This window comes from Microcaecilia unicolor, chromosome 2 (genome assembly GCF_901765095.1).
Source record: "Microcaecilia unicolor chromosome 2, aMicUni1.1, whole genome shotgun sequence".
Taxonomy (NCBI): domain Eukaryota; kingdom Metazoa; phylum Chordata; class Amphibia; order Gymnophiona; family Siphonopidae; genus Microcaecilia; species Microcaecilia unicolor.
In genome coordinates this window covers 373,435,003-373,456,767 of record NC_044032.1, presented here as the reverse complement: position 1 = coordinate 373,456,767, position 21,765 = coordinate 373,435,003, and the positions used below count along the sequence as shown (strand labels likewise).

General features: G+C 41.7%; 1 protein-coding gene across 1 annotated transcript in view; it reads right to left on the bottom strand.

Annotated features, from left to right (window-relative positions):
• Positions 1-21,765, bottom strand: part of ADGRL3 (adhesion G protein-coupled receptor L3) — a 1,077,673-nt gene that overhangs the window by 732,815 nt on the left and 323,093 nt on the right. Inside the window, 1 exon segment of the mRNA XM_030194565.1 lies at positions 5,330-5,439. Coding sequence (XP_030050425.1) covers positions 5,330-5,439 — 110 coding nt within the window.

Here is a 21,765-nt window from a genome sequence, read left to right as displayed (position 1 = left end):
ATGAAAGATCTGGCTATGCCCCTGCTCCATGGACATATACAAGGAGGAGTGCTCAAGGAATCACAGAGCCGGCTCCCTATGTACATGTGTGTGTATGTATGTATCTATATATATATCTATATCTAATCTCTCTCTTTAGATAGATAGATAGATAGATAGATAGATAGATAGATAGATAGATAGATAGATAGATAGATAGATAGATAGATAGATAGCTGATAGGGAAAGAGAAATGGGACTTGATATACCGCCTTTCTGAGGTTTTTGCAACTACATTCAAAGTGGTTTACATATATTCAGGTACTTATTTTGTACCAGGGGCAATGGAGGGTTAAGTGACTTGCCCAGAGTCACCAGGAGATAGATAGATAGATAGATAGATAGATAGATAGATAGATAGATAGATAGATAGATAGATAGATAGATAGATAGATAGATAGATAGATAGATAGATAGCTGATAGGGAAAGAGAAATGGGACTTGATATACCGCCTTTCTGAGGTTTTTGCAACTACATTCAAAGTGGTTTACATATATTCAGGTACTTATTTTGTACCAGGGGCAATGGAGGGTTAAGTGACTTGCCCAGAGTCACCAGGAGATAGATAGATAGATAGATAGATAGATAGATAGATAGATAGATAGATAGATAGATAGATAGATAGATAGATAGATAGATAGATAGATAGATAGATAGATAGATTCCTAAGTCACATCATATGGCATTTGGTTCACAGCCGACACTATTTGGAAAGTCATTCTCTAGACTGCCTTTAGTCAGTCTATATCCTTTATGAGGAATGGTCTGCAGAACTAGACACAATCCCCCACCACCTTATCATACTGTTTTCTTATCTTGAAATCAGACACAATCACATTCTCTCTAAGCAGTTCATTTCAGATCTGTTTTTTCACCCTCCACTGCGTACTGATCCCTTCTATTTCTGCCCCTCAAATGCGTGTTTCAGAACATTTTTTGCTTTGAATCTTAACTGACAAACACTCACTGAGCTACCTTAGGCCATTAATCATTCTATCAATTACATTACGGGTGCTAACAGTATTCTAGATCTTAGTGTCAACTGCAAACTGCAAACTTTCCTTCTAATTCGTCTGCATTATCACTCACAAGTATATTGAACAGAACCAGTCCCTGGACAGATCTGAGACATTCAGCTAATATTTTTTTTAATACATCAGATTGAAATCTATTTACCTGCACTCTCCTTTTCCATCACTCTATCAGTTGCTAATCTATTCTATAACCTTGGGGTCACTCCCTGGCTGCTTAGTCAATACAGTTGCCTGTGTTTCTGCCAGGATTTCTAATATAGCATATTAATCACTTTGACATTCATCCTGTAAATGCTATCGCTTATTGTTGAATCAGTCTAATATGGCACATTAAACAGTTAAGGACCACTAGGTTTTGCTTTCTCCTGTCTCTTCACTTTTGACAGCTAAGGATTCTCTGTGCTTCTTTGATGGTACCTTAACCTCTATTATTGTTTTAGCCACCTTCACCCATTCTGAGAGGATATTTCATGCATCTACCACTCTTCCTTTCAAAAAATATTCTTTTGCTGCTCCTCAGTCTACCCACATGGTGCCATCTGTCATAATCCCATATTCCATAATCCCATATTCTAGAATTTTCTTTCCCTGGAAACAAGCTTTCTTCCTGTAGACTATGGGATAATTTTATAAAGGATTTTTTTTGTGTGTAAAAGGGCTTTTATAAAATTACCCCAAGCATTACATGTGTTTAAGTATGCATGGCGACAATAAGGAATGTACCTTTAGGCAATCTGAGTGTAAATGTGGTCAGTGGCAGGTTTTGGATGGAGCATGAGTGGAGGAATGATTAACATGTGTATTTCTTAAATGTGTGCACATTCAGACTTTACATGTGAACATTTACACTTGCTCCTAAGTAGGCATAAATGTCCATGGCTTCAATCTAGGTGTGATTTCTACTAAGGATAGGTACCCCAAAAAAGTTTGTGTCATGTAATTTCCCATGTCATTTCAGGAGATTCCCATTCTGTTCATGGCTCCTCCCTGGTGTCATCATGGGTGATGGCACTACATGAAATGAAAAATATCTGGACCTACTTTCCTCACCCCATCACATACCAGGCCTTCTTCCTACATCACCCTCCCCCCCTGCTAGGCATTCTTCTTCTAGCCCCGTGCTAGAAATCTCTCCCCCGTAGACCCCTTGAACCTGCCTTAAATATTGGTGGTCTGGTGGGGCAATTTGAAGCAGGAGTGATGCTCCTTCACTCCTGCCCATGGTAGTGACCACATCTAATATGGTGGCCATGAACTTTGAACCTTGTGTTGTGGTACGGCTGTGACCATGGGCAGGAGTAAGTGGGCATCACACCTTTCCCAACTTTTCCTGCCAGACCACAAATGATTAAGGTAGGCCTGGGGGGGGGGAGGGGGCTTGGATTGAGGAGAGGGGTGAGGAAGAGAGGCTGGGAAACATAAACGGGCCTCTGGGAGATGCAGCCAGATGATGCAGATGAACCATGCCCGTTTTCATTTGCCGACAGAAGAAATATTGTTGCCAGTTCTTCTGTCGTTGTAAACAACTGCCCATCTCTAATGTCTGCCAAAGTTTATCTAGGTTAATGGCAATTCTCAGTCTTAATCTGTCCTAAATTATCTGGATAAGTTATTTTGGAAAGCAGACTGAATATTGCCACTATCCAGATAAGTTCTGGAACCATTCAGATGCTGTTATCTGGATGCTGATATCTTCTATCATCCGCGACAACTATGCTGTATCTTTTCATACAGACAAGTCTTATCACAATGCTTCATGTCAGGGTAATGTCAAGACTGGATTACTGTAATTCACTCTACACCGATAAGACTAGGAAGAGTTTTTGCCAGCCCCAAATGATTCAGAATGCTGCTTCACAACTGGTTTTAAGAGACTGGATCACAAAACCTACACTGGCTACCAGTACGTTACAAAGCTAAATCTTAAAACTATGTCTGATCTTTAAACCCCTTAAAGGAAATTAGCCAGAGTACGTGAACAGGATCGTCCCCATGCACCTCCAAGGTCACTAAGATCCTTCCAAGGAACATCCCTAACCATACCCTCTCCAAAGGACATTGTACAATATGACACTGTCCAACGAGTCTTCTCTGGAGTAGCCCCCACTCCCAGAAAACATTCACTTAACCCAAGATTATCTCTACTTCAGGAAGTAGATAAAAACTTAGGGGCCCTTTTACTAAAGGGTTGGCGTGCGACAATAGGCTTGCCATGCATCAGTACGGAATATCGGGCTACCACAACAGCCTGGCGGTAATTCCATCCACAGTGCAGGCCATTTCCGGCACTACAGAAATTTATTTCCACACGGGAGCCCGTACAGCCACCTCAATGGGTGGCGGTAAGTGCTCCTCCCAAAATAGCCATGCGGCAAGTGTGAACTTACCGCACAGCCATTTATTTTTTTTGCCTTTTTACCCTTTGCAATAAAAGGGGATTGGCACTTAGCAAAACTACACACTGCCACTAGTGAAGGTCCCTTTTTACCACAGCTTGGTAAAAGGGCCATTTAGCTTTTCTCCCAAGTTTTAATGGAAGAAGCAAATAACTAGCCAGGCGAATATACAAGCTGCACTTACTATAACAGGGCTTTCTTATCCACTCCAACACTAGCTGAAATCACTTTCCTGCACCTTTAAGTTAAGATAAGAATTTGTACATGAAGTCAGTAATCACCCTAATTTCTAACTAAAACCTGTTATTCTATCTTAACTGTCTACATGTTCCACCTCTGCTTACCCCATGCTATCTATTAAGACGCTTTAATGCATATTGTGTTGACATTGCAAATTGTATACTATGCCATAATATGCACAGCTGTTTGAATACGTTTACTACTGTAACTGTTTATTGTCTATGCCTGGCTTATTCTTGCTCAACACTGCCTTCAGTGAACTTCAAAAAAGATGGTAAATAAATCCTAATGCACATATAAAATAAAATAAGTAAGTGCTGTTAGCTTTTTTCAATTGTTCATTGAATTTTCTTTTCATTCCTAACTAGCTATTAAAATGTTGTTTTCAATTAACACTTATAGATACTTGATATAAGGTGGGCAATGGTATAGCATGTGTTTACACTGCAATATAAAGAAATCAACCTGGGTATGTGACCAGTAGCTGCAATGCAGCAAAACAAGCCACAGAAGAGAAAATCAGCATGGGACCTTTTAGCAATCACCAGCTCACCAAGCCCTGCAGCATCCCGCCCTTTGTGCCTATTACCATGGTAACAAGACCACCATGTTGGAGAAGGCACTAGGATCTATAAGAGCTAATATTTGCTAACAGGTCCCATTATGTTTATTTTTTTTTTAATGTGCATTTTTCTGAGAAGGGTGTCCACAGCTTTCATCAGATTGTCAAAGCGTCCATAACCCAAAAAAGGCTTTAAAGGCTTATGCAATGATGTAAGCCTTTAAGTGAAGCAAGAGCTTGAATCCCCTCGAGGCTCAGTTTTGTGTGTCACTGAACCATGCAAATTAACCTGGTTTGTTGATCAAATATATGCAGGTGTTCCTTATACTCATCATGGGTATCCTGAAAACCAGACATTTTGCAGCCATTGAGAACTTGGGTTGGATAACCTTCCACTGTCATCTACACAATAAAATAACTGGTAAATTCCTTTAAATCTGCAACTAGTCAAGCCAAAGCAACTAAACAAACCCTGATATCAAAATCAAGGTGATAATTCATCTAGGTCAGAGAGTTACAGTGGAACCCAGACATCTGGAATCAGTTTAGAGCTGCTGTTAAACATACATGATCGTAAACATCAAAGAACGAGAAAAGAATATTTTCTGCGTGTAGAAATGGAGGTAGTTACAGTTGTTGAGAAAGAGACAAGGTGCTGGGGATCAGTGTGGTGATCACTGTGAAGAACAGTGTCTCAAAGCGCAGAAATCTGGTGTATTTTCCAATAAACAGGGCAAAGTTATTTTGACCACCATTTATCAGAGTGAATCTGCTGAATTTCTCCCATTCACTGGAACAGGCATCAGAATTTTTCAGATCAATCTGTTCACGTGAGTCAATTTTTAAACCATCACCACAACAAAAAAACCGAAAGAAAACCAAAATAACTCTGTCAAACCTACACAGAGAGAAAATGTTCAAATATCTAATAAGTAACTTAAAAAACTGCACTATACCTTAAATAAAAGCATGAATCATACCTCATGCAATGGAAACATTTCAGAACTGCTTTGAAAAAGTAGTACGGTTCATGTAGAAAATAGATTGTGTTACGTACTGTAAGGAACGCACTCATACTGCACTTCTAGGTATTTGTATGTTCCTGGGCATGGATCTGGAAAGACATCTGGACCTGCTATTACTGCACACTGGGTACGGTTATTGCATCTGAAAAAAACAAGCAAACAATAACTGAGTAATGACAAATAATCAGATTCTACGTTAGATGGAATAAAATAATGCACTCAGTGGCAACTGATAACATTTCACAGACATTCATGTTATCATAATCAATCAATTTTGCAGGATGCTAAGAGAGTTTGAGATAAATTACGGGTAGAAATATTGTACATGAGGTTCTTTGCCACTTAAACAAACCAGGAGTTCTTTATTTTTCAGAAATTTAAGGGTATTCCTGAGATCATTGCATTTTTTTTAATAGCACTTCTGCTGCAAAACTAAGCATTCATTTCACCACAGTCTAACATACATTTTCCCCCCAAGCCTGCACATTTCTTTTGAAAGACTGTTGGGACCTTTTACTAAGCCACAGCAAAATCTGGGTGTCGCACCTACTAATTTACACCGCGTGAGATAATATACTGCTGTGGTAAATCTGGGCTTAGCGCGTGGGATAAGCCCAGGTTTACACCATGGTAAATCTGGGCTTATTCCACGTGCTAAACCCAGATTTACCGCAGCAGTATATTATGGATTTTTCCAATTTGGTTTTTGCAGGTCATGCACAAATGTTTCTATTAACACATGGTACTTGCAAAACCATGGGAGCACTTACCACGTTCTCTTTAGGAAACACTAAGGCAGGAATTCTACAAATGGGGCCCAAAGTTAGGCGCTAGGAAGGTCCATGCTAAATTAATATTCTGTGTAGAGATTCTATATATGGCGCCTAAAAAATTGGCGCTGAAATCAGTGCCAACTGAGCATATTCTATAATTGCTGCTTAGATTTAGGTGCTGATTATAGAATATGCTTAGTACATATTCCAGTGCCTACATCGATGCACAACCATTTACACCAATGAAAACATGGCGTAAATCCCAGTGAGTAGATTTAGGCAAACTGGGCCATATTCTATAATTAGGTATGTAAATTTTGGAACGCCCACAAAATGCCCATTTCTATGCCCATAACCACGCCCACTTTTGCCTGCGCACGTTAGAAGTTCGGCACACTATGGTACAGAATACGCTTAGCGAGTTGTGCGCCTAAATTCTAATCAGTGCCAATTAGTGATCATTAAAGCTTGTTGTGGGCTGTTATCAGTGCTCATTAGCTTTTTAAGCTTGTTAAATTATGCGCATTGTTCTGCGCCAATCTTTAGACGCACTATATAGAATCCAGAGGTTTGTGCCTAACTTTACACCGGCTGAAACCTGGTGTAAATGCTGGCACGCAACTAATAGTAGTCATCACAAAAACCTTTAAAGTAATGTGGAAACCAAAAAGAATCAGGCATCTCTTCCCTAAGATATGATTAGAACCTTAGTACAAACATTAGTATTATCACACTTTGATTATTGCAATGCCATTTATGCTGGCTGTAAGGAATCTTCCTTGGAAAAAACTGCAGACAGGTTAAAATACAGCAGCCGGATTAGTCTACAAGGATAGGAGATTTGAAAGCGCTTGCCCCTTTGCTTATAAGGTTACACTGGCTCCAAATCAAAGCCAAAATGACATTCAAACTATGTACATTTGTTTTCAAAACTCTATATAGCTTAACCCCTGATTATATGCAGCCTTTAATTGATCTCCCCCTTCGCAACACTCTCCCTGGTTCAAGAGATTATCTAATCCTTCTCTATCCTAGATGCAAAAATGCGATCTACACATCAATCTACATGTCATCATTCACTTACTTCTGTACCAAATGGTGGAATTCTCTCCTGAAAGTCATCATATGGGAACCTAATAATTTGATAATTCTGGAAATACCTTAAAGCCTTTCTGTTTAAGCAATTTCTCACAGATGATCATAATTAATTTAAACCCCTAATTGTACAATTATTCAATTTCTCAGTTCCATTCTAATTGTTATTATACATGATGACTTACAAATTGTTATCTTTTTGCATCTAGCATTCATTTCCATATTACATATTGTAATTACTCAACACTCATTTATTTTGTTATTACTACTTAATGTTTACTATCCCGCATCACTTTTTGTACTGTTAATCACAATAAGTTGTTAGCCACATTGAACCTGATCTATTGGGGGGTGGGATATAAATGAAATAAATAAATAATATTGGCCGACCCTATTCTATAACACTATGCCTAATTTCGGGGAATGCCCCTGACCTGCATATGACCACGCCCCTTTTGACTTGTACACTATAAAATTTAGGAGTGCATTTTATAGGATAGGGCACAGGGCAGATCTACGCGTAAGCACAAATCACTGCCAATTAACACTGAATATTTATTGTAAATGGCTCATTAATTAGTTTATGCATAAATCTGGGATCCACACCCAAGTCTGTGCACCCAACTTTGGGCAACCTAAACAGAATCTGAGGGTAAGTGCTACCACATTAAGACCACTTTATACAGATATCCAATCAGCATGTTCATATTAGCATGGATAATACGTAAAAGTCTCTCCCGAAAAGAAAAATAAATTATAGTGTATAATTAGCATGTCCCGATGGATAAATTACAATATAATGCTTTAACACGTTTTGCGGTGTCTTTTTTCTCATGTAATTCTGTAAAAGTTGCCAAAAATTGTACCTTATGAAAGGCTACAGAGGAAATTGGAGGGTCAAGGGATAAGAGGAAAAGTCCTTTTGTGGATTAAAAACTGGTTGAAGGATAGGAAACAGAGAGTGGGGTTAAATGGGCAGTATTCACAATGGAGAAGGGTAGTTAGTGGGGTTCCTCGGAGGTCTGTGCTAGGATCGCTGCTTTTTAATATATTTATAAATGATTTAGAGATGGGAGTAACTAGCGAGGTAATTAAATTTGCTGATGACTCAAAGTTATTCAAACTCGTTAACTCGCGACAGGATTGTGAAAAATTACAGAAGGACCTTACGAGACTTGGAGACTGGGTGGCTAAATGGCAGATGATGTTTAATGTGAGAAAATGTAAGGTGATGCATGTGGGAAAAAAGAACCCGAATTATAGCTACGTCATGCAAGGTTCCACGTTAGGAGTTACGGACCAAGAAAGGGATCTGGGTGTCGTCGTCAATAATACACTGAAACCTTCTGCTAACTACATCAGCACTGACATAAGTATTCATACCTAAGATAAGACATGCCAGTACTGACTTGTGCTAATATTCTGTAACAGCTTAGGTGCGCCCCATAGACTGTTAAAGGATGAGTGCTCAGTACATGCCATTGGGGGTTCCTAAAATGAGGTGCTGAGTTATAGAATTGTTTCCCTAAGATCTGGTTCTGACTGGAATAGTAAAGAGGTAGCAAGTTAATTTATTGGGGTGGCACTTGCCACAAACACCTGTGATACATACCCACTCACAAACACAGATTATCTCTCATGATTATACTATGATGGGTTGCTGTCTTATTACAATGGGGGGGGGGGGGGGCTGACCCTGAGAAAGTATCACTGATAGGCCATACAGAAGGACAACTTGGGTATAGTCCTCACTAGTTAGGGTGAACATCTGGAACCCTGCTTGGTGGTTGTAGCCAGATAGGGCAGGCTACATGGGAAGTGGTAGGGGAGGACTAACCCATCCAGAAGTTATTTAGATAATTCCCTGAGCATTCAGAAACTGAACTCCATTTTAATTAGCATATGATTTGCATAGGTGGATAATCTGAGAACTTTGGCTTGTACACAATGCCAGGGAGGAGGGGAACAGGACCTTCCCGCCCTCCTCAGATGTAATTTCCTGTTTCCGTGGGGGTGGGGCACTTACAGGGAAGGGAAGACTGGAGGCGAGCCTGCTGCTTTCACTGCCGCTGCAACCTGAGGTAAAATAAGTTTTAAACCCTGGGAGGCAGGAAGGAAAGGAGGGCTGTTGTGGGAGAAGAGGGCAGGGGTTGGAACTGGATTTCGGGGGCTGAAAAGGGGGACAGGTGGGGTTTGGGTGAGTCACTGGACATGGATGGGAGGGGAGGGCAGAGTAGCATCACTGGACATGAATGGGAGGGGGAGGGCAGAGGAGAATCGCTGGGCATGGATGGGAGGGGAGGGCAGAGGAGAGAGGAGAAATTGCTGGACATGGATGGAGGACAGGGAAGAAAGGAAGGAGATGCACATGGATAGAGGGGAGAGAAGAGAAATTATGGGCATGGATGAAGGGAAGGGAAGACAGAGGAAGGAGATGCACATGGATGGATAGAGGGGAGAGGAGAGAGGAGAAATGCTGTACATGGAGTGGAGGAAAAACAGAGGCAGTAGATGTACATGGATAGAAGGGAGGGGAAGGGAGAGGAGAAATGCTGGACATGGATGGAGGGAGGGGAGGAAAGACAGAGGAAGGAGATGCACATGGATGGAGGGGAGAGAAGAGAAATGCTGGACATGAATGGAGGAGAGGGAAGAGAGAGGAAGGAGATGCATATGGATGAAGGGGAGGGAAGAAAAAGGAAAGAGATGCACACTGACGGAGATGAGGGAAAGGGAGAAGAGGAGAAAAACTACACATAGATGGAGAAAATAGGCAAAACCTGGATCCGCTCTATACCTTCTTCAGTCAAGTCCGTGGAGGACTCAGCTTTTACCTATAGATGTAGGGCAAGAAATGAAGAAGAAAGGAGGAAAGTAAAGAAATAAATGGAAAGGAAGCCCTGGAAACGGAGTTAAGAGAACAGATAGAGAGCAGCAGAATCAGAGACTGGGACCAATATGATAAGAAAAACAAAGTTACTGGACAACAAAGGTAGAAAAAAAATCAGTTTATTTTCATTTTAGTGTTTGGAATATGTCAAATTTAAGAATTTACATCTGCTGTCTTATTTTGTAGTGTATAGCAAAGTGTTTCTGTTTTTCTGGTACTGTGCTGCATGCAGTCTACCTTCTTAGGATTTCAGATTAATTTTTGAAGAATTTGAAGAGGGGCAATCTCTGTTCTACATGTGTGACTGCAAGGCCAAGTGTCTGAATAGGGATCTGTTTGTTAGATTCAGAGATTTTGATAACATGTTTCAGGTTTGGCAAGACTGTTGGTGTTGGCATGAGTTGTCCAGTGCTTCCCCGAATGGGACTGTGGCTCTTTACTTTTGGGTTTTCAGGAACACTTGGTGAAGCAGGGCATCTTGGCCTTGCAGTGCCACTTCCTTTATAATGCTCTTTTGCTCATCAAGAAATTGATTCTGTCCTATTGGGTGGCAGAAGATTCACCACCACTTTGGGCAGCTATGGTTTGTCAATGAGAGAAATGGCCTGTTTTGAACTTAGGATCTATCAGCACAACAGCTGATGAAATGAAATGCTGTGGTGCAAGTTTTTACACTTGTACCCTGCAACTACTTAGACAGTAGACTCATTTTGCACACCATTCATTTGTGATTTGGGATTGCTCTGTTGTTATTGTTTTATCTGACTGTTGCATTAAAATATATTTTAAAAAATCAAAAGAAAAGAAAAGTGAATGTAGACTAAGACTATTTCTTTTTTGGTGGTAGCAGGTGGTGGGAGAATATTGGGTTGCGTTCATTCAGCACCCCCAATCATTTTGAAAAGTTGGCTCCTATGCTTACACATATGCACATCCTTCCTTATTCACTACCACTATTAAAAGGAAATATCCCAGATTCATCCACCAGGAGTCTGGTAACCTTGCCATACCTTCCTTCGTTTCCAAAGGCAGAAGGAAAGCACATTTCTTTTCTGGGTATGACTGCTCTGTCAGATTCTATTTGAGGTCTGAAAGCACTGGGATCTGAAATTTCCCAGAACTTGCTGGCCTCAAATATTCAGACTTCAGACTGAAATTCAGCTAGAGGAAATGTACAGAAGTAAAATGTGCTGTTCTTCTGCCCATGGGAGGAAGGGTATAAGGATAACTAAAAATCAGGAGATCAATGTACTAAGGTGTGCAGAGTTTCATGGAGAAAGTACTGTTTACAGTATTCTGTGAACTCATATGGAAATCTCTATATATAAAAGGCACCACCAACGTTCTATGAAGCCTCCAGCCGGAAGTGTGAAGGGGGAGAGATATCCGGTTTCCCCCATGAGTGTCTGCCCCGCCCTTGCTCTCTCTGTAACACAAACAGTGAAGGAAAAAACACAGCAAAGCACGAAATCAAATCGCTCTCTCTGTAACAGTGAAGGACTCAGAGGGGGGAGGGGAGAGAGGGCAGAGAGCACTGGCAGGGACACACACACTCCCACATGCACACAGAAGCAAACCTTGCTAGCCCCCGTTTCATTTGCATCTGTAATGGGGCTTTTTTACTAGTGAGCTTATAATGCACAATTTTGACAATTTAATTTCTTCTGTGAAAACCAAGTTAGTGTGGCACAATTTGGGGGCAGTGCCAGCACAGGAATAGAACTGCACACAACAATTAATTATTCACTCTCTGACTGTTAGGAGCAGACAGTCAGTGAGTCAAAATGTTGCTGCTGGGCTTGCTACGGTAGCAGAGATCCTAGGCTCCATCCATGGCTTTACCAGGTTGGTGGCTGTTTTCCTAGTGACCACTGTGATTTGGAGCTTCTGGAGGTAATCATCTGCTGCTTTCCTCCAAGACCAGCCCAGCCCAGCACACTCACAAGGCACTCTTGTTCCAGCATCATTCTAACCCCTTTTCTGCCCTCCTTCACACAGGACATGACATTACAGACAGCCATCATTCCAGTAGAAGGAATGTGGTTGGTACTCTGCTGTATGTGGTATCAGGGCCGTGCCTAGGGTTTCCGGCGCCCCCCTGCAGTTGGCCCCGCGCTGCCCCCCCCCGAAAACGATCACTACACTACCCGCCGCCCCCCCGAAAATGACTGCTACACTACCCGCCCTCTTCTCCCCAGATCGTTTTCTTTTTGTTTAAATTTACCTCTGTCCAGCGGCAGCGTAGCGTTAGTGAGAAGGAGGCGGCACTCCCCCGCCCTGACGTGTCAGTCTTCCCTTTGCTCAGTTCCCGCCTTCTTCTGACATCATTTCTGATGTCAGAAGAAGGCAGAACTGAGCGAAGGGAAGACTGACACGTTGGGGCGGGGGAGCACCGCCTCCTCACTAATGCTACGCTGCCGCCGGACAGAGGTAAATTTAAACAAAAAAAAAAGGAAAAGGATCTGGGGAGAAGAGGACGAGGTAAGCATGGTGCGGCGGGGCGCCCCCCAGAGGATGGCACCCTCCTGCCATGCTTACCTCGCTTACCGTGTTGGCACGGCCCTGTGTGGCATGACTTTTAATGAGTGAAGAATCACTGGGTTGGCTTGGGGCCATGAAAGACCGCGTGAAAGGGTAAAGGAGTCAAGGATAAAGGGTCATGGATCTGATATATCATTTTTCTGCGCTACAACATAAACTTCATTAGTCATTAGTTATTACATGCAGAGTTCATGGATGAAAGTTTGCCTAGGATATTGAATGTCCTCCAGCCATCCCTGCCTGTGAAGCCATATTCACAAAATTCATTATTAATGAGCTGTTTTGCATGATTTTGCAGAATAACAGTCCATTAATGATCAATTTAAATAAACATTTACACATGGCCTACACGTGAAAGTTTACCCCTTGAGAATCTAACTTCTGTGAATGTTTTCACTCAAAGGAGGTAATTTTGTAAAAACATTTTCATGCATATATGACCACATATGTCTGTAATTTATTTATTTATTTGTTGTATTTGTATCCCACATTTTCCCACCTATTTGCAGGCTCAATGTGGCTTACATCGTACCGGAGGTGTGTTTGCAGTCTCCGGTGTTTACAAATACAGAGTGATGTTGAGATGAGATAAAGTTCATGTGGGACAGCCTCATAAGGTCGATGAACAGTGGGAGAGTTGTGTTTTGTGCATTTTGAATTCTAGTGTATATTGTGTTGCAGAGATCAGGCGTTTGTTGGGTTGGCAGGGAATGCCTTTTTAAAAAGATAAGTTTTTAGTGTTCTCTGGAAGTGTAGGTGGTTGTACGAAGTTTTCATGGTTTTTGGTAATGCGTTCCACACTTGGGTGCTTATGTAGGAAAAGTTGGATGCGTAGGTTGATTTGTATTTGAGTCCTTTGCAGCTTGGGTAGTGCAGGTTTAGGTACGTTCGTGATGATTCGGATGTGTTTCTAGTAGGTAGGTCGATCAAGTCTGTCATGTATCCTGGAGCTTCACCGTAGATAATCTTGTGAATCACTGTGCAGATCTTGAAAGCAATGCATTCTTTAATTGGGAGCCAATGTAGTTTTTCGTGGAGGGGTTTTGCGCTATCGTATCGGGTTTTTCCGAAGATAAGTCTGGCTGCCGTATTCTGAGTGGTCTGGAGTCTATTTAAGGTTTGTTCTTTACATCTCGCATAGATTCCATTGCAGTAATCTAAATGGCTTAGTACCATTGATTGTATCAGATTGCGAAATGTTTCCCTCAGGAAGCATTGTTTCTACATTGCGTTGGACCTCTTACAGAATAATACTCAGCATAAAGGTATACTCCATGACATGACAGTGTAACATGGGTAGAGTTTGGACAAAGCACAGGCATAGCTCCCATGTAAGGGCATAGATTATAAAATATGCTAATTTATACACACACATAATCTAGGCATGGACATTTACAATTACATGTCTGTATCTACAATGTAGGCGTGATTACTGTGACTTACATATTGTGTTGACATTGTTAAGTAGTAACTTTGTATTGTTATTGGAATATTTTTACTGCTGCAATTGTCTATTGCTTATGTTTGATTTATTTCTACCATACAACACCTTGAGTAAATTCCTTCAAAAAGGCGGTAAATAAATCATCATAAATAAATAAATTGTAAATATGCATAGGCACCTATGTGTCTCTATAAAACAGTGATTAAGTGGGCATCTACTTACCCCTTGTAAACTAGACACCCTGTTATAAATTTATCCTCCACATTCCTCTAATGCCAAAACATCTGTAATTCAACATGTTGGTCACTCGAATTAAGCAGACCTGAAAGTATGCCATGCCATGAAATGTAACAGACTGAGATTCATTAAACTAAACACAATTCATCAATGTCTCTCAGAGACCCAAACACCCCCCCCCCCCCGACACAAAAACACCTCCTTGCACACACACACACACACAGTTTCATTCCAAGTATAGGATTTAGTATTGGTGCTGCAAGAATCGTAGAGGAATACAATTAAGCTTAAAATTGTCAACCAGCAGATGTGGTTTAGACTAGTTTTTCAGCAGATTCTGAGCAAGCTTGGAATTGATATGGTGGGTATTGGGAGGACACTGGTTGGAATTTCAGATAAAAGACATGGGGAGATGAGGAGCTGGTTTGGGTTGAGTATGGGGACTAGTGTATTGTATTTTAACACATAATAACACATGTGTGCATATAATCCTCCAGATTCTGTAAACAGCAGCTAAGGTTGCACGCAAATCTGCATGTGTAGCCTGTTTGCATGTGCAACTTAACTGTTTAACAAGCTCTTCAGCACCAATAATTGGCCAACAAGCAATTATCGGCACTAATTAGAATTTACACGTGAAATTTTCAAAGCGTAAAGTTGTCCACATAAATTCTAAAGTGCAGGTCACATAAGTGGGCATGGCCATGGGAGGGGCAAGGGCAGGTCATGGGCATTCCTGAAAATTAGAAGCACTGTTACAGAATATGCCTGATCCCTGCCTTAACCCTCCATTGCCCCTGGTACAAAAAAATAAGTACCTGAATATATGTAAACCGCTTTGAATGCAGTTGCTAAAACCTCAGTAAGGCAGTATATCAAGTCCCATTTCCCCTAAATACGATATGGGTATTTACACCAGATTTTAGTTGGTGTAAATGACTGTGCTTAAATTTTAGTCACGGGACAGCCACTACACGTATTCTATAAACCATGATGATACATTGAAACCTTCTGCTCAGTGTGCTGCGGTGGCTAAGAAAGCAAATAGAATGTTAGGTATTATTAGGAAAGGAATGGAAAACAAAAATGAGGACGTTAGAATGCCTTTGTATCGCTCCATGGTGCGACCGCACCACAAATGTTGTGTTCAATTCTGGTCACCGCATCTCAAAAAAGATATAGTGGAATTAGAAAAGGTTCAGAGAAGGGCGATGAAAATGATAAAGGGGATGAGACAACTTCCCTATGAGGAAAGGCTGATGAGGGGAGATATGATAGAGGTCTATACAATAATGAGTTGAATGGAACGGGTAGACGTGAATCATTTGTTTACTCTTTCCAAAAATAGTAGGACTAGGGGGCATACAATGAAGCTAGAAAGTAGTAAATTTAAAATGAATTGGAGAAAATATTTCTTCACTCAATGTGTAATTAAACTCTGGAACTCGTTGCCAGAGAATGTAGTAAAAGCAGTTAGCTTAGTGGGGTTTAAAAAAGGTTTGGATGGCTTGCTAAAGGAAAAGTCCATAGACCATTATTAAAATGGACTTGGGGAAAATCCACTAATTATTTCTAGAATAAGCATCACAAAATGTATTGTACTGTTTTGGGGATCTTGCCAGGTATTTATGACATGGTTTGGCCACTGTAGGAAACAGGATGCTGGGCTTGATGGACCTTCAGTCTGTCTCAGTATGGCAATACTTATGTACATGCCTAATTTTAGGCAAGGTTTTTAGAATACCGCTAAGCGCAGGGGGGGTTTTTTGCATTGATTTTTGGGCACCATATATAGAATCTGGCCCAGTGTGCATAAATTGCATGTTTAAGTAGAAATAAAAGTATATAACATGTCCACATGTATATTGTGGGCAAACTGCATACATGAAATTTGGTCATTTTTTGCAAGCATCAGGGCCTTTCCGCCCCTCTCTCCCCATTCTGTGTGAGTTCTATATTTTGCTCTGGCTCCAGTTTCTGTCTCTATTTAATTCCCTCAGCCCTCTGCACAAGTCCTGCATCTCTCCTATCCCTTCCTCCTCCTCACAGTCTTCCATACTTTTTTAGATCTCTAGTTGTACTGCCATATTAACAGCTATGCCCACAGGCAGTCACACAAGGCAATAAAAATGAAAGGACTGCGAGGAGGGGGAGCGAGATGAAAGGGGATGGAGAGAAGCAGGACTCATGTGGAGGGGAGAGGGATTAGCAATACAGACACTGGAGCTGGCGCAAAATACAGGACTCATGTGGAAGGGAGGGAGTATTAAAGAGGGCTTGGTGGGCCAGGAGCTGGGATGGAGGAGATTACTTGCAGCGGGGATGGGCTAGATTCCCACGAGGACGGATGGGGATAGATTAGATTCCAGTGGGGATGGACAGGGTGGGTTAGATTTCTGTCCCCATGCAACTCTCTAGTCTGTGTGGCCAGTTTACTAGGATTGCTGCCAGACAGATCTACCTGTGGCTTATTTTTCTACATTTTCTTTTTTTTTTTTTTTTATTTTATTTTATTTATCAATATTAATCATTATTTCACAACAAATTATGAATATGCAATAGGCATTGACAAGGAAATAACAAAACAAAGAATATGGTTTAAGGCCTGTTCGTCCACAAATTAAGAAATTGATCCCAGGAATCAAAAATTTATATTTACAAAGGCAAAAAAAAGAAAAACCTCCCTTTGCATACCTCGGGGTTACTGATCCCAGCCTGCTATTATGGAGGGCACATAACATTCGTATCTACTCTAGCATCAAGAAATTCCTTTAACTGTTTAGGGTCTACAAATTGAAACTGACTGCCCTCAAGCATCAAATTACATATACAAGGAAAACGTAATACAAAGTTAATCCCCAATGCCAACGCTCTAGGACGCAGATCTAAAAAAGCCCTGCGTCTAGCTTGAGTGGGCCTTGAGAGATCAGGAAAAACACGAACCTTTGAGCCCATAAACAAGTTTTCTAAGTGTCTTAAAGAAAGTCTCAGTATTGCATTGCGGTCAGGCTCCAATGCAAAGGTAACAAGCATAGTAGACCTCTGTGTAATTATCTCCAGTGAGCTTTCAAGGAATGAAGTTAAATTCATTCCATCCCCCACCCTTGGGAGATTTCGATCGTCTCCCTGTGGGTTCCAGATGTAATAGGCCCTTGTTATGGGGGGCAATGAATCCTTGTCCATTCCAAGAATGCCCACCATATATTTCTTGACCATTTCAAGAGGTGAAATTAAAGGAGACTTAGGGAAGTTTAGGAACCTAAGATTAAGTCTACGAATCTGGTTCTCAAGGTATTCCGTCCGTTTATGAAGAAAAATATTGTCTTTAACCAAAACATTCTCTAAAGTTCCCATCTCTTGCAATTTAGTATTCAAATTTTCCATTTTAGTGGCCTGTTGTGCAGATACCTGTGCTTGGAGTAGCACAGCTTCGGAAAGAGTTCTTATATTTTCAGTATTCTCTTTTAAAGTAGGTTGCATGGAGATTTGGATATTATGTACCATGTCCCATAGTGACTCTAAAGTCACAATTGCAGGTCTTACCACACCAGAAATTCCAGGAAGGACTTGAACCTGATCACCAACCTGAGATAGTTTTGAAACAATATCCAGTGGAAGTACCTGTAGAGCTGATTGGAAAAGTGCTTCTCTAGGTTGGGGTTCGTGTTCTATCACCGCAGACCTTTCCTCGAGGAGGTTAGGCTGAGCGTCTCCGTTCGCCGTTCCTGCTTGGGCTGCCAGTAATTCCCTTCCGGGTTGAGGTGGAGCAATGCGCTCTACGGGGCTCAGGGAAGCCCCGTTAGCGCTTTCAATCGACACCGACGCGTCGAGAGCGGCAGAAGGGGTCGAAGTTCCCCGAGGTCCTGGCTGCTGTCTGGCAAACTGCAGGGTCGTCTGTCGCAACGCCAAGGACGCCCCAGGAGCCGAGGAATGCTCCTTGACTTTCCCCCTTCGTTTCCCCATCAAGGAGACCACAAAGGCAGCGAAACCAACAGAAAACACCGGGGTCACCTCGGCAGCAGACTCAGGTGCGTCTGGTCACAGCGCCATCTTGGGATCCGTATTTGTATTTTTCTACATTTTCTATATGACATTTTATTTTCGAAAATGGTACTTACAGATGGACGCTTTGAGCATAAAAACATCTAGCTCAAAGCCATAACTGAACCAAAAATGTTTTTTTTTTCTGGTTCAATTATATCTGTGATCTATATGTTTCTTTGAGACATTTTCAGCAAATCATCTCAATTTGGACTTAGACATCATATCAAAAATGCCCCTCCATGTTACTATTTTACACGCACACAAACACACATCTATTTCACACCTTCAAACATGCAAAACAAGTTTTACTGGCATAATCACTTATGCCTATAGTTTTCCATATATAGATGTGATTACGTAGGTATATGCAGCACCAGCAAACTCAAAATCTACTAATATTTGTTATATGATACAAACAGAGAGCACAAGTCAGAGTGGCAGATTTTGGAAATTTGCACCAAAAGTTTAAAAATAAAAAAAATGCCTTTAGAAATCATGTGATCTCTATGATGTGCACCTTTCAGATGCGATTTAGTTGCATAGTACATGCTTTGTGTAAAATTTACTCTATTCTGTCCGAGAGCTGTTGTACTGCAAAAATGAATGACAGCACAGCTGCCACATCATGCCACAGCACAGCTCATAATTATTTCCAAACAAACCTTAAGCCCCCGGTTATAAGATGACTTCTGGACAGATGAGACAGGCTGATCAAACCCTAAACTTTGCCTCAGACTTTACTTCTCATCTGCAGAAAAAAAAAAAAAGCCTTCAAGGGAGTAATTTTACCACGTGGTTTTCTACACATAAAGCCTGTTTTATTCAAGAAGAAGGGGTTTTATAAAATCTTGTGACAGCACACATGCATAAAAATAAAAAAATAGTTTGAATAAATAACTGGCTGCATTTTTTATATTCACAATCTGGAGAAACTCTTTGCCACATATATGTTTTTTGAAGATATTTTGCAGCCCTTTTACTAAGGCGCGGCAGGCCTAACACAAGGCCTACTGTGCTAAAATGCACTGAGGCATCCCGCAGTACTTTTCCAGTCAGCGCGTGCTAATCCCACACTGGAAAATATTATTTTCCAGCACAGGAGGCATGCTTATGGGTGGAGCGTAGGCATGCCTGCACTAATCAAGTACCACAAGCAAATTACAGCGCTGGAGCCCTTATCGGCTACTAAATAGGTGGCAGTAAGGCCACACGCTAATGGGGAAATTAGCATATGGCCATTACAAAAAAGTATGGCATGGCAGCCATTTTGCCGCCATGCTAAAAGTGGCTACATTTTACAGAAAACCCACGTGCTGACACCAGGGCCAGCCACATTTTAGCACGGCTTGGTAAAAGGAGCCCTCTGTTTGCTGTTTCCACTATTGTGAACGCTTGAAGTATCTAGGTTTTATAAAAATAGGCTTAAAATAGACAACTTTTTGGACATCACCAGGGGTGTAGCCAGCCCTCTGGTTTGGGGGGCCCAGACATGGATTGGGGGGACAACACATTTCCTCCCTCCTCCTCCCCCCCCTCCCCAGCACACCAAAAATAATACCTTTCAAGGCAGGGATGTGAATCCCCACCAGCCAAACGTCGACCTCACGTTGCTGCAGTACAGAAGTCAGTGGTGTATCTCCAGCTGCTGATGCTGGGACTCTCTGAACATCAGTTCTTATGCAAAATCAGTGCGCATGAGGAGTTCCTGCATCGGCAGCTGGAGGTACACCGCCGACTTCTGTACCGCAGCAGCATGAGGAGGTGGGCAGCAACTCAGCAGCACATTTCTTTGGCTGGCGGGGCTTTGGCATCACCCCCCACCCCACCCCGGCTACACCATTGCTTCTCACATAGGGGTCCTGTTATAAAATCAGGCTACAAAGATTGTATAAATCACATGATGGCAAAATGAGCCTGCATGAACCTCACTGAAGAAGCCTTTTACAAAGCTGAATAGGTGCTAGTGCGTACATGCTCAAGCCTGGTATTTTTTTATTGGAGGGAGTGTGTCAGGGGAAGAGAGTGGGCAGTAATATTACTGTGTACTAACTGGTTAGCACAGGTTTACCATGTGAGCTTTTACTGTCTACAAAATAGGTGTCAATAAGTGCTCATGTGGTAATTTTTTTTTATGGCAACATTAGCACATGGCCATTAACAGAAAAAAATAGAAAATTAACCATTTTCCATTGCAGTAAAAATGGCCTTAGCACTTGGGAAAAACCTGCATAAGGGCATGCTAAGGCCACTTTTTACCGCAGTTCTGTAAAATGACACCTTACTCATTCACCCCATTCCTATTACCCTAAACAAAATACAACTGAGACCAAAAGTAAGAGGTAGTGGCAAAATAGACCGCAGATTTTAATGAATCTTTCACTTTAAGGATTTTTACAGGAATATACAAAGAGATTGTAAATAGTCTTTGGAGTTATTGCCCCTGCTGGCTATCCAAGTTGCAGTAAACCTTTCACAGTCTGAAACAATCCTTACTGTGTGGACTGCTTTATTGCTTAAGAGTCAGAAAGTGAAGTGAGTGGATGCTGTGTCAGCTGACCTTCTAGCATTGCTAGCCCTGGCTCTGCATTCGAACCAGTCCAATATATTTGTGTAGCCCCCCTGATACTGTACCCTAACACTGTACCCAAACTAAAGGGTTACACTTCTTTCCATTTTGTTGTAAATGGTTTGCTAAAATTCACACACATTGGTCGATATTCAAAAGTGATTTAAACCACCACAAGAGGCTCCTAGCCATTTAAATTGCTCGTCCAGGGATAAAAATGGAAATACTCAGTTTCACTTAATTGGACAGTGCCAATGAATATCTCCTCTAACCAGCCTTTCCCTCACCAGCAAGGTTACGGAAGTAGTTAGGACGGAGTGGTGACCTAGCTGGTTAGCGACTAGCTAAAGGGGTCTTTTACTAAGCCGCCCTAGCATTTTTAACTCGTGGTAAAATCAGCTGGTGGTACACACCGAGACACCCGTTATATTCCTATGGACATCTAAGCATTTACCACCAGCTGATTTTCAACGCAAGCTAAAAACACTAGCGTGGCTTTGTAAAAGGTCCCCTAACTGCAAAAAGGCTGTCCTAACTTTATGCAGTGAGGTTAATTGGGCAGCAGTCTGAATCGGCCAGTGCCCAGTTAACCTCCAGGTAGCGGCACATGTGTTCCTGCAGCTCGACTATTTCATTCCTCTCTCATGCCCGTAACCCCCAAAGAAACTATAAGAGGGCCCAAGCCCTGCGACCCCACCCTCTAGGCCAACCTTTGCTGATCCATGGAGGTTTAGAGGGAAAAGGGCAGGAAAAACGCCCACTTGCTCCTGCTTGTCATGGTCTGCTCTTGAAAATGGCTGCCGCTATGGTACTCGAAGTATTGTGAGGGCTGCCAGTAGAGGTCATGGCAGCCATTTTCAAGAGCAAGCCACAATGGG